This window comes from Nelumbo lutea, chromosome 3 (genome assembly GCF_056320005.1).
Source record: "Nelumbo lutea isolate HS-2025 chromosome 3, American lotus-T2T, whole genome shotgun sequence".
Taxonomy (NCBI): domain Eukaryota; kingdom Viridiplantae; phylum Streptophyta; class Magnoliopsida; order Proteales; family Nelumbonaceae; genus Nelumbo; species Nelumbo lutea.
In genome coordinates this window covers 47,793,373-47,810,228 of record NC_142686.1, presented here as the reverse complement: position 1 = coordinate 47,810,228, position 16,856 = coordinate 47,793,373, and the positions used below count along the sequence as shown (strand labels likewise).

Here is a 16,856-nt window from a genome sequence, read left to right as displayed (position 1 = left end):
TAATAAATATAGGGGGTGATAAAAAAATTTAAGTGGCTAGCATCCAATTTAACGGTTAGAGTTTAGTGGAAAAGGAGACCAGCTAATGGAATGGCAGAATTTCTTGCCAACCTAGGGGTGCATAGTGATCAATTATTCCTGGTTAAGTTGTAATTCTCTGCATTGTTTTTTGAGGCAACATCTAGCGCCTCTATGTGGAATCTCTATTATCTAGTTTTTATTGTCTCATATTAACCATTCTTAATAAATCATTTTATTACTTATCAAAAAGATAAAAATGTATTAAGATTTTAAAATTATTATTAATAAATATTATTTTTTTAAAATTATTTTCTAAAATTATTAATTGATATAAATTTTCATTAATTAAAATGTTCATATCTCCACCACAGAACGTTCGACAGCACATCCCCGCCGTTTATTAGAAATATTTATTGATGATAATACCAGAACCGATGTTATCATCATTGTAAACATTTCTTGATATCTCATTCTATACATACATTAAGCCGCCACTAATTAGGAAACGTTAATAACTTAAAAAAAAAAAAACTAGGAAACGTTAGTACGTTACCTACTATATATATGCTGACATAATTGCTCTTATTGTGTTACTGTTCTGTCTGTTCGGTCCAAACTGTCTACTCTTCGGACTCTCTTTGGTCTTCTCTCTCCACCGCTTGAGCTAAGCTGCTGGTTCTGCAATCCCGGCATGAGAAAAGGAAGAAAAGAAAAAGATTTCCAACTTGAACGGGAATGGATTGTTAAACCTCCCAATCGTGACCAAAATATCCCACAACGACTCAATCCAGAAAACTTATCTGTCCTCGTTTCTCCTAAAGAAAACCCTGATTCCTCAGCTGTACCCACTTCGGATTTTGCCGCAAAGGCCCCAACAGTACAGTTGAATTGTCCGTATTCTAATGGGCTTAATCGTAATCGGATTACCGTCAAAAGTCCGGCTATCGATGCCCCTGAAGAAGGTAATTCTGTTCCGAGCAAGCAAAAAGAGGAAGAGGTAGAAGAAGAGAAATTGAAAGATGGACAAGCGTCTGTTTTGACGAGCAATTCGAATGATCAATCAATTGAGGATTGTGATTTATTTAAGGAGGATAGCAGTATTGAGAGTCGACTGGGAGAGCTCCAATTGAGTACTGAAGAGCCCGAATTATCAGATGAGCAGCTGAGAATCAATGACCAGTTGCAGGAGGAAGAGGTATTTCGATTATCTCTTAAATGCTAAGTAAATTCAGATAGCATACTTTTGGGTTGGGGAGCTTATAAGATTAATACATCCTTTCGTTGGAGGAATATACTTCTGTACTCTTGAATATAGCGAACCAGCTAACCAACGATCTTAAGCCAACTAAATGGGCACGGGTGCACTAATAATTTCCATTCCACCCTATCAAAAGCCATATCCATTGTTAAGTTGTGAGGGCTCAAATCAATTCTCACGACCTGAACCTTATCTATAGGTACCATGGTGTTAATAATCAGATAAGTTCAGTATCAACAGATTATAAACAAAGAATATAAACAATTCCTAACTCTGAACTGGAATAATTAAAAGAATGAATTGGGTCAGTCATAAAATAAACAGGATGTCAAGAACAGAGGACTTCCTGATGAGTTTGCAAAGTCAGGGTTTTCAATAAACAAAGTAGTATTACTGTCCACATTATTCCACTTACGTTCAATGACCAATAATCGTAATGTTAATATCGTGAGACTTATGCCGCATCCCTCTTTTTAAGTAATTGTTCATTGTATCATGAATCTACTGATTTTCTCCACCATATCTGCATTCTTATCCTAATGTTCCTTTTCTTTAAGTACCTTAAAAGGAGAATCATATTTAAGATGGCTCTTATAGAAGAAATTGCATTTTCCTGTCTGTTGGTCAACTTTGTTACCATTACTGGAATTTAAGCGCTTGTGAAAATTCAACTCATCTCTAACCTCAAGTCCCAACTATTTGGGTTGGCTATACTAATCTTGCCCTGCCAATGTGCTCTATCAAGAGCCATGTTTTCTGTCAAATTGTAAGTCCTCAGATCATTTTTTAGCACTTCAGGCTGTGTTCTTTGGTCTCCCCATTGCTCCTTTAGAGCCCTTTACTTGCACCAAGTTATTAATATTTACTAAAACTGCATGCATGTATTCTGTCTTAGTTTGAATTATCCTGATACCTTTTATTCTAATGCATTTCTCCATTGTTTTAGCTTTACATTCAGGTCTTCAGCTCATCTTTGGTGTTCATCAATTAATATTATATCCTTAACAAGCAACATACAGCCATAAAATGTTTAGTTGGTCCATCTAGAACTAATGCAAAAAGAAGATTGTAGCTTAGCATTTTATCTAGTTAATGAAACACCTTCATCCTAGGAGAGGATATATGATCTTTAGGTGAGGGAGATCTAATCTAAGTAGAGATCCATAAAGCTGTCTTGAGAAAAGATTATAAAGAATGTCACCAAACCTTCTATCAGGACATACATAAGCTACAGCTAAGTATTTTATCTAGTTAATGAAACACCTTCATCAGGAGAGGATATATGATCTTTAGGTGAGGGAGATCCAATCTCACTAAGTAGAGATCCATAAAGCAGTCTTGAGGAAAGGTTATAAAGAATGGCACCGAACCTTCTATCAGTACATATGTAAGCTACAGCTAACATGATTTGGCAATATGAACTATTATTGCTTTTTTCTCATATCCAAGTTGCGCTTTGCAGTTATTGGCAATGGAGGCCATATATGGGGAGAATGTTTTCATCCTTAACAGGAAGGAGGGCTTACGTTCTTTTCAGGTTTTGCGATAATTGCTTAACTCTCTATCTTGTCTACAGCTATAAAGAAGAAAATAGTCCGACACACGTCTGTTGTTTTGCAGATCCATATACATATTGAATCTCCTCATGAACTCACTGTATTTGCAAAGCTTAATTGCTCCAATGAAAAGTTGAAATTTGGAGGAAAAGGTGGTGACCCCATTACTGCAAGCAGTGCTTCAGATGAGTTTTCATACACATTCAAAGTCCAACATCTCCCACCAATTGTTTTGACATGTTTATTACCCAAATCATACCCGAGCCATACCTCTCCTTATTTTACCATCTCAATACAGTGGTTGGATTCTGCAAAGGTAGCTAGTCTTTGTAGCATGCTAGATTCAATATGGATGGAACAACCAAAGCAGGAGGTTATATACCCATGGGTGGAATGGCTGCGCAGCTCTTCTCTTTCTTATTTAGGGTTTGATAAAGAAATAGTCCTTGGTGCCTATGACATGCAAGATACCGGAGACAGGCATGCAATTTCAGGAATTATATCACCAGATGTTGTTATTCCTTCAATTATGAGTTATAATGCTGAAAAATGCCATGCGAGTTTTCTTCAAGATTTACATGAATGCTGCATCTGTTTTAGTGAATTTGCAGGTACCTTCCACTTTCCACTGTAAGATTTATACTGTTAAAGTTACATCTTATAGTATACTTGCACATATTTATCATATTTTTCAGAAGGAAATTATTATGCACCTTTTAGTTCATGCCAGAGTATAGAAACTTCAGTAGAATCAACTTTCTATAAATTCATCTTCATTATTCTAATGTCCGTCCTTGTACCATTCTAAGATGACCATGTATTTTTCACTGCATCCCTTAGAATAAATGGAAAATGTCTTAGAAGAGATGACCAGGTTTAACCTTGACCCTTCGAAGAAAATATTCTTAATAACTTACAAGGCTTACATGCAAAGTGGGCACAAAAATAAAGTAGCACATATACTAGGCATGATGTACAAGCATGTCTTTGAAATTCCATTGGATGTCATTCCTTCACATTTCAAAGCAGTGGAGTAAAGTATAGTCAGAAAACCATTAATGAAATCTCTTTTAAATGAAAATTTTGCATTAGTGTTTGGATTTCTCTTTATGTAATGTTTGTGGTGAATTCTCTTTACCTGATTGTAATCTTTTTTCTTTTTAACTAATTTTTCTCACTATAAAAAAAATCATGGTTTTTTTATGATCTGTTTATTGATACACCTCTATATCATTATCAGAAAGATGTTGATGTAGGCCCAAACATGATAATCATCAACACTAGAAGGCAAAAGATTTTATGGCAGTGTGTAAGAGGAGCTGTACTTTGGGAACTGGGGAGAGGAATGCAGGAACTTTTGAAGAAACTTACAAGACAACTGAGGAGGTGTGCGAGCTTCTAATGATAAGGGTAGCTCACTGTACATCAGTTTGTGATGTTCAGAGATGTTTCAGTGAATGGATTATTAAGAGAATGGCGGGTAGTTGGTGGCTTTCAAAGCACAAGACTACCAAGGCTAGTTGAGTGGTCCCCATCAACAGCTGGAAGGATTAAATTTAACTTTGATAGCTGTTGTTTGGGAAATCCAGGGGAATCGGGAGTCAGGGGTGTAGTGAGAGATGAAACTGTTAATATTCTTCTTAGTTTCTTGGGTCCAATTGGACATGAAATCTCTCTCAGGGATGAACTGTTTCCAGCCATTTAAAGGTTAAAATTGCAAAGAGTAAAGGGGCGAGAGTAGTGGACGTTGAGGGAGATTACCAAACAGCTATCTCTTGACTGAAGAATAGAGAAGAAATTCCATGGAGGATGAGGCCTTTAGCAAGACAAGCACTCTCCCTAGGGGGATCCCTTGAGCACCTCATTCAACTGGATACCTAGAAGTGCCAATTTGATGGCTGACACATTGGCTAGGGTGGTAGTGTCAAAGGATCGTCTAGAATGGTCTTGTCCATGGCCAGGCTGTAATTTGTAACTTGTTAGTCTTTCTTTTTGTTTAGATTCAACTTTGTACTTGACCTCTTATTCCTTTGGGGCCTGTTAGATGTATTCTGGGATTTTTCAGTTCCTTAAGAAAGGAATTTTACTAATAATAATAAAAAAAAAAAACTAGTCATGGGTCTATACGGTTTGATATGGCCTCAACAGATACTACTGTTCCTCAGATCCCCGCTTAAACTTCTTTTACTTTAATGGAATCGCTTTGTTAATATACAACTCAGCACAATAAATGTTTGTATGTCATGAGTGTCTTCACTGGAATCTTATATCCCTACACTTTGGGATGGTTTATCAGATCCTGTTTGGTTGTCCCATTTTGTCTAGACTTGCATCTTCTCAAATGTTGTGAAGTTATTTTCTGCTACATGGATTCACATCCTCTAGTGTCATCATTTTAATTCTGGAGAATGCCCTCAAAAAAATGCCAGGGTCCATGTCAAAGAATTTGTAGAAGTTTCTGTAAGCATAAGTTGTCTACCAAGTTGGAGTTACTCTAACTCTTCCTGTATCTGATTGAGTGCAGCACATTGTTGGAGTTGCTTATTACCCATGCCTTTTTTTCCCTTTTTTTGAGAAAGTAAGAGATTCATTAACAAAAAGAGATCTAATTACAAAGAGAAGCCATGTTAACCAAGGTTCTGTACATGGGGATACACAAAACGTGCATCAAAATTGTTGCTTGTTACCCATACTTAATGATGTCTTTTACACTGTTATTTTTATGTTTTCGAATGTCGGAAATGGCATTTATTGGTATTGGTATGCAAAGGTTATTTTTCTATTCATATTTACCAGAGAGGGGGACGAGAGTCAGAAATTATGAACTTAAATACACAAGTTTGTTGGCAAAAAAAAAAAAATACACAAGTTTGTTTAGGGAGAAAGGTTGATGCAGGCAAGGGGCTAGAAAGGCCAGGGGTAGACCAAAAAGGAGATGGGTTAAGGTAATTAGAAATGATTTAAGTGCCCATAATTTAACAATGCATATGGCATTAAACAGAATAGAATGGCAAAACAGGATTCATGTTGCCAACCCTATATAGTTCGGATAAGGTTTGGATGATGATGATGATGATGGTTGATGCAGGCACAGTCCAGAGAATCCAAAGCTTAGCTTTACTAGGCAAGCCTTACCATCTCTTTTTGGGCCAGTCCCATCACTTAAGGCCAATGGGCTCTTTAGAGACCCATAGTTGAGTTGAGATCAATATTATAGGCCCAAATCAGAAGAATATTCCAGAAGATTCTTAGGGATATATTTGTGCTTTTCTAATTTATTTGTTATTTTCTTGTCTTATTAGGTTGCTTGAATAGCAAGCTAGGATTAGGGCCTTGGGCTTTCTATAAATAGTTATGTTCTTTTTGTTTTGAAGTCAGTGAATCAATGAATAAGACGTAAAGTTTAGTTGTCTGCAACTCTTATCATGTTTGGGGGTAAATTCCTCCCTTTGGAAGCAGCAACACCATTTGCCCTTATCTCTCTCTCTCTCTCTCTCCCTCTCCCCAAATATCTGTGAAACCATCATTATAGAAACTGTCACTCTGAAGTCTAATCTACAGGGAATAAACTTCTCTCCTCGGGATTTCTAGGGTTTTGTGCCTGCCACAAAGGTCAAAGGTCCTATGTAAAGAAAGAAATACCTGAAACTCGTTCTTTGTGAAATTCATGTAAGAAACAGATTTCCTGGTAATTAATGCACTTAAAGCTTGCTTGCAATCTGATTAGAGGTAACTACAACAAGAATAAGAACCGTCTTGCAGATAGAAATACTAGAAACAGTTATTTCATGTCTAGTGCATTTTCAACATTTAAGTCAATCATGAAGGTAAAAATTAAGATTATGGTAATAGACACTAGCAAAGGTCCATTTGCATGGTCAAGCTATGTTAGGGATAATCAACATGTAGAGGATGTTGAATCTTATAGACTGTTCTAAAGTTAGAGACTTATCCAAGCCTTGTGCTTAGACTCAGAAATATCAATTAGTTAACTAGCATTTTGATACAAGCGCTGCTTAGGACACATTAAAAAGTTTTGGAGGATATGTGGACCCATAAGTCCATATCCTAGCCAGCCCAAGTATATGTGGAAAAGAGATTATATCCTATGAGATGATCATCTAGTTTTTATAGAATGCAAAATCCCAGTAATTAGAGAAGGTAAAATTCAAAACTTCTAATCAACCCTAATTCTGAAATTGCATAACATGAGAGAACAGTTTTCTCTCTTGAATCGTTTGGATCTATTGGACCATTGCAAGATCAAATCTTTAGATGAAAGAAATACCCGATCTTTGATGTCCACAAGTGCAAAGATCAAAGTGGTAGTCCACACCCAAGCTTTGATGCTCCCAAGAAAGACTACAATGAGTTGAAGATGGTGCAACTTTGATATTTGTAGCTTCAATTGATCTCCAAGAATTCCGGCAAGAAAGATGAGATGATTACCGTGATTTGGGTGGTCTTTCTCACTCAAAATGGTTCTGGAATCACTCTCTAATGGATGTTCGCAAGATCTGGTCGAATGGGATTCAAAACCCTAATGTCTCTCACAATAGATGGTTGGGTTCAGCTATGTCGGGAGAAAGAATGCATGGTTCGATCTTCCCACATTGATCCTTTTATAGACAAGGGAAGGGCGAAAAGAGTCCTCTCCTAATCCAAATCAGTTTCCTAAAATAATTAGAATAATCTTGGAGAGAATCTTGCTCATCTAATTCAGCCCAAATACTAGGCCTTTCTAGTTAAGTATCCTAGTCAAATTTTGTAACGAACTTTGACTTTCTCGTTGGTTGTTTAACTAGGTCTCTTTAGAAAGACTTCTAACCATCTTATAGTGTCCATTAAATCTTGAAAATCCATTTAATAATGGGAAACACCGGTTTGTATGGTGTGGGACCTACTACTAATGAGTGAACCAACTCTTAACTCTACTTACTTAACACTTAAGCTAGTGGGGCCAGCTACTTAAATCAATTAGTCCATGTTGCCAATTCGCCCATTTCTATTATGGGCTTTAGTGAATCAGCCCAATAAATGTCTAAACACTTATATACACTTGGGACGTTACCATCCTAAAGGCCTAAATCTGCATGTCTAATTGGTTCAGCCCCTGTAATTATCAGGTTAAATTAGCCCAACAAATCACTTGCAATTAATTTCTCTACTAGTAACACTCAATACTACATGTGAGGAAGGACTTTTCCCTCTCAGTCTTTATGACATGGTGTCCAACCTCCACCTCTAACAGATCTTCATGGATTATTCATGTAATCTTACTGCCGACAGGTTTAGGTATCCATCATGGGAAGCTGTACAGAGCATTCTCTATGTCTTAGTAGCAAATCACATTGATCATTAGTTGACATGCCATTCTTGAATACCCCAACATACCCTGGTATTTGACCTGAAAAGGATCTCATTGGTTCGCATATCAAAGATAAACACTCGGTACTAAGCCTAATACTAATATCAAGTCTAGGGATTAAATGCAACACCCAGTTGTTCCACTTATCACAAAGTCCAGGAACACAATGGGTTTGGTCTAGTTCAATGTTTCTTGCAAACACATATTTTCACACCTTAAGTCACAAATCCAAGTAGCTGAGACCCACTGCTCCACTACTTGGTAAGTGTGAGAATGACAACCTTCTTAGGATAAACTCCCCAGGTTCATCCACTAGTTGTGAACATTTAAGTCCATATTTTTTTATTAGAAAAAGAGGATTTTTATAAATTTAATAATTTAGTAACAAATTACAAGTGCTTTCTAGAGTATAACAATATTGAAAGGTCCCATAATACAAGGATCATCAGCCCTCTTTTTTGGCACAGCCAGCTACAGTTTTGCCCTTTGCTAGAGTGTTTGCCAATCCATTTGTTGTCCTTCTAGTCCACCCAAAAGTAGAGTTAAAGCTCCTAGCCAGTAAGTTAATCTCCCTGAAAGCGAATCTATACTTCCATGGTATTGAGTTTACTTGCTTATCCCAAGAGATGACCAATAGTGAGTCCCCTTCCACTTCCAACTCTCTAGCTTCTAATTGCACTACTAATTTCAATCCTTGCAGGAGTGCCATTATCTCTGCCTGAACCAAGTCTCCATACCCAATTGGTCTTGAGAACAACACCATAATTTTTCCATGATGATTTCTGAAAACTCCACCTATTCCAGCCCTCTCTGGGTTCCCAAAGGAGCTACCATCAAAGTTCAGCTTCAGTTTATTTGGCTCTAGAGGTTTCCAATCCATTTTGATAATTTCTTTATGAATTTCCATTTGTGCTACTTCCTTCCATTATCTTATTATGTCATTTGTTGAAACATCTTTGAAGAAATCTACTGTTTGTACCCAGTGTGCAGATCTGATTTTTATTGTTTCAATTTCTTCATCCTTAGATCAACATTTAAGTCCATGTTACAATAACTATATAGCCTTATACATAATACTAACATGAACTAAGGGGTAATTTAGCAGAACAAACCCATGACACATGAAATGAATGATCTCTTATTTATAATAAAGTCATGTACAATACATCAGTTGGGGCTAAGGGCATACACACTGTCTAACGTCGTATTCCTATTACTTAAAGGCTATGTTAGCCAGATATGGCAAGGGCATTGCTGGACATGTTGTTAGATATGAAACATACACTAAAAGTTGAAGTATCTGACACAATATGAAACCCTTATATTGGTATCCAGGTATCATAGCTAGGGCTACAAGTTGGGCTAGGTTAGATTTGGGTTGTGTTAGGGTTGACCCCTCGAGCAACCCGAACCCGACTCTATTGTGTACACATGTCTTTTGTGTGTGTGTGTGTGTGTGTGCTGATATATGATTTATCAAATATTTAAATTATTTGTTTGATCTTTTTAGTTCATTAGTTGTTATTAGTGATTTTCTTTCCATACTTTTCTGTTTTATTTTTTCAAAATTTCAAATTTCAATAGAGGATATTTCATGAGTCATAACTCATAATAGACTCTAATCATTTGAAGCATTTATCTTCTCACTTTTGTACTAAAAGAACTAATAGAAACACCAAACAAACAAAAACTAATAAAAAATAGGGTTGATATATGTCATGAAAATTGAGTCTAGATCTGAATTTGATGAATTTGAGAGATTGTATAAGATGGGAATAAGGCCTGGTTGGGCCCAATTCGAGCCCAACCCAACCTGAAGTCTCTTCAGGTTGGGTTGGATTGGGTTAGGGTTGAATGATTTTAGGTAGGGTTAGTGTTAGTGTTGAGTAAGTAGGGTTGAAGGTCGGGTTGGTCTCAATCTGACTTAACCCGGCTTGACTTGTATCATGTACTCATTTGTTGGAGGAGTCCAAACATAAGGGGCAGAAATCTTAAGTTGGTTTTTGTTGTTAGAGTTTGGTCTAAACCAGTTTTTTTTTTCTTCGATAAAAGTCTGGATTAACCTACTCTGAGTGAGAGACTAAGAGTCCCTGTTCCAATGGGAGAGGAAGCCTATGATGGGAGGATCTGCCCCATACATATATGTGAGAGGTCCCAGCTCTTCCACTTCCACTCGTTCTACTGAGACCTGCACAAAGGAAGAGTCCCCACCCCTTTGTGTGTCCAGTGATGGAGAGAGCTGAAGACCTTCTCAGTCTTTGGCATTTCACAATTGTCTTGGCTATTGGATTTGAGATGGAAGGTAAGTGATCCATCCCCTCTCTTGTTTCTTGCAATTTCTGTGTGTTAGAGATGGGTTCTTTGTGTTCATTAGCATTTTACATTTGTTTGATGATTTCCTATTGTTTTGGGAGTACTGATAATCTGAGGGTAGGTTCTTCATGATGACTTCTGAACATTATATGAAATAGCTGTTGACTGGGGAGTTCTAATGCAGGATTTCCATGAGGTTGTGGCTAATGAAGTGGTCTGGGATCCTTGATTTTTGAATCATGTTAACAGTTGGTAGGATGACATGCATATGGATCTTCTAGCAAGGTTCCAAATGTCCAACATTGTTCAAATAGAGATGATAGAAGGATCTAAGACCCAGACCCAGATGTCTTATTTTGAGTTTGCTCCTTTTACCTGACCTTAATTTGGTGTAAAACATAGCCTTGAAAATATGTTCCTTCATGTAGAAATCTCTTTTGTTTCTGTTAAGGCAAAGAGAGCATAACCCTAAAGAAAAGTAAATAGAACAATAACACAAGAATAGGAGCCTTAAGAGAAAAAAAAAAATAGAACTATAACACAAGAACATGACTTGTGTGCTTTGGCATGATGCTCGTGTTCATGGGCAAAGACAACCCAAAAAATCCACTAGTAAAGGTATACATTGCCATCCCTTTTGTTCTGCATAATATCTATCAAATTATGTATTTCTGTCAATTGGGGCTTGGTATTGTAAGGGACTTGAATGTCTGAATGTGTTGTGTGGGCTTTTTTTCTTCTACTGCTATTATTTTTATTTGCTTCTTTCTGTTAGGTTGAGAGCTTTGTAGAGGCAAGCTAAAAGTTTGTATAAAGGGTTTTTTTTTTCACCTTCTTATGCTATATTTGACAATATTTCTATTTTATGCAAGATTTTGTTCAGCCTAGACTATGTGGGTCTTTCTTCTTTATTATTTGCTATTATATTCTAACTACCATGGCCATTCTGGTACAGTTCAGCCCTTAATGAGCTCCTACTAGGAAATTTCTACTCTGTGTTTAGTGTGGTATAAGACTCCACAGCTCATTCACCTGCTTCTAAGCATACAGGGAATAAACCCCAAGGGGGAGGGGTGCTCTGTAACAATTTATATGAAGGTTCCAAATGGATGGTTAAATATGGGTAACCATATCCACAGGGATACAACTGATGTATGATTTTTAATGTAGTACCTTTTAATTTCATTAATAAAAGTAGAGTGTTAATCATTCAAAAAGAACCAATTTGCAGATACGTTGGCAAAGCATGGGGTGGGAAGGGAGCAAATGTTTTGGGCTATTTTTTAATTTCTTTCTTGGTTTCTTGGGAAGAGTTAAGTCATTTTACCTCTTCCCGGAGTGCTGTATGTAATCCTGTCTTTTATTTAATAATATGAGTTTCTGTTATTGATCAAAAAAAAAAAAAAACAAGGAACTTAATAGATTTTTTCTTTATATTTTTGAACTTTAACAAAAATGAAGGGTGGTTATTAATTTTCAACATGTAAGATGTAAATTAGTATAACCAAGGAAAACTTTTTGTGGAAATGTTGCATTGTTTATCTCACTTGAACATTTTGTAAAGAGATTGGGCCGAATGGGCCCTAGTATCTTCTCTTGTAATATATTTTCTTTTTCTTGTTAGCCAATGGGCCTGTTATTTCTTTTTGTTTGATCTCTTTATGTTACTACCTAGTTGGCCACCCACTTAAGGGCATACTTGTAATTACTTTAACATTAATTCTTAATAAAAGGGATTAGAGAAGAAAGGGAAGAATAATTCGAACCTTTCTTCTTCTTCCTCTTTTCGCCATCTTCTTCTCTTGTACTGCTGCTCTTACTTTTCTTCTTCCTTTTTCTCTCTAATTTTCAAATTTACACCTAATTTTTGAGGACTGATTTACATCTTGGTATCAGAGCAGGCCTCTTTCTTCCTTTTTTCTTCTTCCTCTTTTCCCATACACCCTTAGATTAAGAGAGTGCATGGAGAGGTAGGTTATCTATAGCTCAGAGGATCTCTGGCCTAGTTGGTAGAGGGTTTGGAGAATTTAAATCTGGCTGGATATTGCCAAGAAGTGATGTTGTTCTGTTGCTGCCCAAAACCCTAGCCGACTAGAGATTTTCGAAGGTACAGGTAAAGGTGAAGCTTTGGGTGTGGCGCTCTGTGCTTGGGAGGTGTCCTTTGACTCCTAAAGGAGGGCGGTTCAGATTTGGAAGAGATTGCGAAGCTCTGGTAGGAGCGGCTGCATCTTCTCTCTTCCTCTCCAACAATTGGGTGGAGTAAAACCCTAGTTTTCAAGCATCTGGGTTCTAGTTTGACTTCAAGCAAGTGAGTTCAAGCAAGTGTCGGTTTCCGGCCTTGGCTCAGTAGATTCCGTTTTGACTGGTGTGACCACAATCAAGCTAGATGGGACAAATTATCTTGCTTGGGCACAGTCTATAAGAATTTATGTCTGTAGTAGAGGAAAACTCGAGTATCTCACAGGTAGTAAAGTGAAACCCGAAGAGACAGACCTTGAATTTGAGAAATGGATGCAGGAGAACTATACTGTCATTGGATGGTTGGTCAACTCTATGCAACTTCATATAAGTCAGCATTATCTCTGGATGTCTTCGGCTAAGGAGATATTGGACAGTGTTACTGAGACCTATTCACAGAAGTTTAATGTAGCTAGAGTATACAAGTTGAAAAGTGACGTGAAGAACCTAAGACAGGGGGAGAAGAGTGTAGCAATCTACTACTCTATATTGAAATCCCTATGGCAAGAAATTGATGTTATGGAGACAGTTGTATGGGAGAGTAAGAATGATGTTGAATGTATAGGAAATTGGTGGAGAGAAATAGGGTGTTTGAATTTCTCACTGGACTCAACCCTGTGTTTGACATCATTAGGAAAAATATCTTGGCCAAAGATGAGGTTACTCTTTCCCAGGCATATGCTATGATAAGCAGTGAGGAGGTAGGCGGTAGGTTCAGCTGCAGAGTCCACCTACAAAATACTTTGCACATGCAGGAATAAAGCCAACGGGTCCTACTGAGAAAAAGGAACAGATATGTGAATATTGCAAGAAACCGAGGCATACAAAGGACACTTGCTGGAAGCTTCATCCCGAGCTTCTTCCTGATAGGTTTAAGAATAACAACAACTCTAAGAAGGGCAGTCAAGTAGGAAAGCCTAAGACAACTGATGTTGCTACAGTACCTGAACGAGGAAATAAGGAGAGTGAAGAAAAATCAAGCATTGAGCAGTTGGCAGCAATGAAGGTGGATTTTGAAAAGTATGGGAGGTTGTTAAATCACTTGGAAGCTACTGTTTCTTCATCGCACTCTTCCAGCAACACATCATCTTCATCTGCATTTGCTCACTCAGATATTCGTTCTTCTGCAAATCATGATTCAGTTTAAGGTAATCATAAAATCCCTTGGATTATTGATTCCAGTGCATTAGACCATATGACCAGCTTGTCTAATCTCTTCTGCTCATACCACCTTCTCTCTGGTAAAGAGAAAATATCCCTTGCTGATGGGTCTCTTGCTCCCATCTCTGGTAAAGGGGATATAAAGACCTCTGACACCCTTTATTTATCCTCTGTCCTCAATGTCCCTAAACTTAATACAAACCTTTTATCTGTTAGCAGCTTAACTAAATCCATGAATTGTAGTATAACTTTTTTCCCACTCATTGTGTTTTTCAAGACCTGCAATCTCAAAGGATGATTGGGAGTGGCCATGAGGCAAACGGAATATACTTGCTGGACACACCGGATAGAGCTTTTGGACCACCTCATGGAGTTGCCTTAGAGTCAGTTTTGTCAGAGTCAATTGACAAAGTCTTGTTATGTCACTTTCGGTTTGGTCATTTGTCTTTTTTTGCTTTGAGTCATTTGTTTCCAGATATGTTTAAGGGAGTGTCTTTATCGAGTCTTCATTGTGAGTCGTGTGAACTAAATCATTGTAGACATTCTTATTCAGTAAGAAATAAAAGATCTCTTTCTCCTTTTCATATTGTTCACTCTGACGTGTGGGGGCCATATCATTTGCCAACTATGGGGGGTTACAGGTACTTTATCATTTTTATTGATGACTACTCTCATTACACTTGGATTTATCTCATGAAATCTAGGGATGAAGTACCAGTTGTTGTGCAAAATTTTCATGAACTCATCCTGCCTTGGATGCTTTGCATAAGAACCATACCTGGGATATTGTTGACTTTCCTGAAGGGAAGGAACTAGTGGGTTGTAAATGGGTGTTTACCATTAAATATCACTCTGATGGATCTATTGAGAGGTTTAAGGCTAGGCTGGTTGCTAAAGGCTACACTCAGATGTATGGTATTGACTATCTTTAGACATTTGCTCCTGTAGCTAAGATGACCTCAGTCCGGGTTTTGTTATCTCTAGCCGCTACTTTTGATTGGCCCCTACACCAGTTTGATGTTAAAAATGCCTTCTTGAATGGAGACCTACATGAAGAGGTCTATATGTCTTTGCCTCCAGGGGTGTATGGGAAGGAAATGCAAGGCAAGGTGTGTAAATTGCAGAAATCTATTTATGGCCTCAAACAATCTCCTCAGGCCTGGTTTGAGAGGTTCAGGGCTGCTCTTGTCTCCTTTGGTTACACACAAACTCAATCTGATCATACCCTGTTCTTGAAGAGAAATGGCTCTCTGGTGACCTTCTTGATAGTTTATATTGATAATATTGTGCTCACGGGTAATGACACTCAAGAGGTCAGTAAACTAAAAAGATTTCTTAACTCTGAATTTGAGATCAAAGATTTGGGAGATCTTCGGTATTTTTTGGGCATTGAAGTTGCTAGATCTAAGGATGGTATCTTCATTTCTCAGCGTAAATATGTCCTTGACCTCCTTGCTGAGACTGGTAAATTTTGAGCTAAACCAATCTCCACTCTTATTAATCCCAATCATAAGTTTTCTGCCACAGATGATGACCTTTTATCTAATAAAGGGGTGTTTCAGAGACTGCTTGTTAAGTTGTTATATCTATGCATGACTCGGCCAGACATTTCCTATGAAGTAAGTGTTATTAGTCAATTTATGCATTCTCCCAGAGATACTCATTTAGCTGCTGCAGAAAGGGTTCTGTGTTACTTGAAAGGTACTCCAGGGAAAGGTATTCTATTTGCCAAACATTGACACATGAAGCTGGAAGCTTTCACTAATGCTGATTGGGCAAGATGTATTGATGATAGGAGATCCACCTCAGGTAATTGTGCTCTGGTCAATATCGCACATAATCCTGTTCAACATGATAGAACTAAGCACATTGAGGTTGATAGACATTTTATAAGGGAAAGAGTTTCCTCAGGAGAAGTTTGTTTTCCATTCATCACATCAGACGAATAATTGGCTGATATCTTGACCAAGGGAGTTCCGAGAGGGAAAATGACACTATATAAGCAAGCTAGGCATGATTGACATCTATGCTCAACTTGAGGGGGAGTGTAAAGAGGCTGGGCCGAATGGGTCCTAGTATCTTCTCTTGTAATATCTCTTTTTTCTCTTGTTAGTTAATGGGCCTGTTATTTCTTTTTGTTTGATCTCTTTATGTTACTACCTAGCTGTTTACCCACTTAAGGGCATACTTGTAATTACTTCACATTAATTCTTAATAAAAGGGATTAGAGAAGAAAGGGAAGAATAATTCGAACCTTTCTTCTTCTTCCTCCTCTTTCCGCCATCTTCTTCTCTTGTACTGCTGCTCTTACTTTTCTTCTTCCTTTTTCTCTCCAATTTTCAAATTTACTCCTAATTTTTGAGGACTGATTTACATCTCATTTTTTCCATAGATTGCTTTTACTTAGATTGTTTCTAGTTGTTAATATATAGATCTAATCACTAGAGTTAGTATCTGTATGAGCGCAAGGCAACAAAATTGTTCTACCCATATCACTGGATGTGGTATTGAAGTAATCGTTCTCTTTTCAGGCATAGAGTTTGTCAAATTACCATGCCAGCATTTCTTCTGCCGGAAATGCATGAAGACTTATTTGAACATGCATGTAAAGGAAGGCACCATAAACAAGTTGCTCTGCCTTGATGCAAAATGTGGAGGTCCAGTCCCACCTGGACTGTTGAAACTGCTGCTTGGGGATGAAGAGTTTGACCGTTGGGAGTCCTTACTGTTACAGAAAACACTTGACTCGATGTCTGATATAACCTATTGCCCAAGATGTGAAACAGCCTGCTTAGAAGATGATGACCAGCATGCTCAGTGCCCTAAGTGCTTTTTTAGCTTCTGTAGTCTTTGCAGAGAGCGGCGTCATGTAGGAATAGCATGTATGTCACCAGAAATGAAGCTTCGAATTTTGCAGGTAATGACTTAAGACATATTGTTG

The 16,856-nt window shown here is 37.6% G+C and overlaps 1 protein-coding gene across 1 annotated transcript in view; it reads left to right on the top strand.

The window, feature by feature from the left end:
• Positions 1-608: 608 nt before the first annotated feature.
• The window catches only part of NHL8 (NDR1/HIN1-like 8), a 35,806-nt gene continuing 19,558 nt past the window's right edge, over positions 609-16,856 (top strand). The window contains exons 1-4 of the mRNA XM_088981023.1: positions 609-1,216; positions 2,742-2,816; positions 2,900-3,446; positions 16,447-16,832. Coding sequence (XP_088837149.1) covers positions 713-1,216; positions 2,742-2,816; positions 2,900-3,446; positions 16,447-16,832 — 1,512 coding nt within the window. The 5' untranslated portion in view covers positions 609-712. The remainder of the gene's footprint in view (positions 1,217-2,741; positions 2,817-2,899; positions 3,447-16,446; positions 16,833-16,856) is intronic.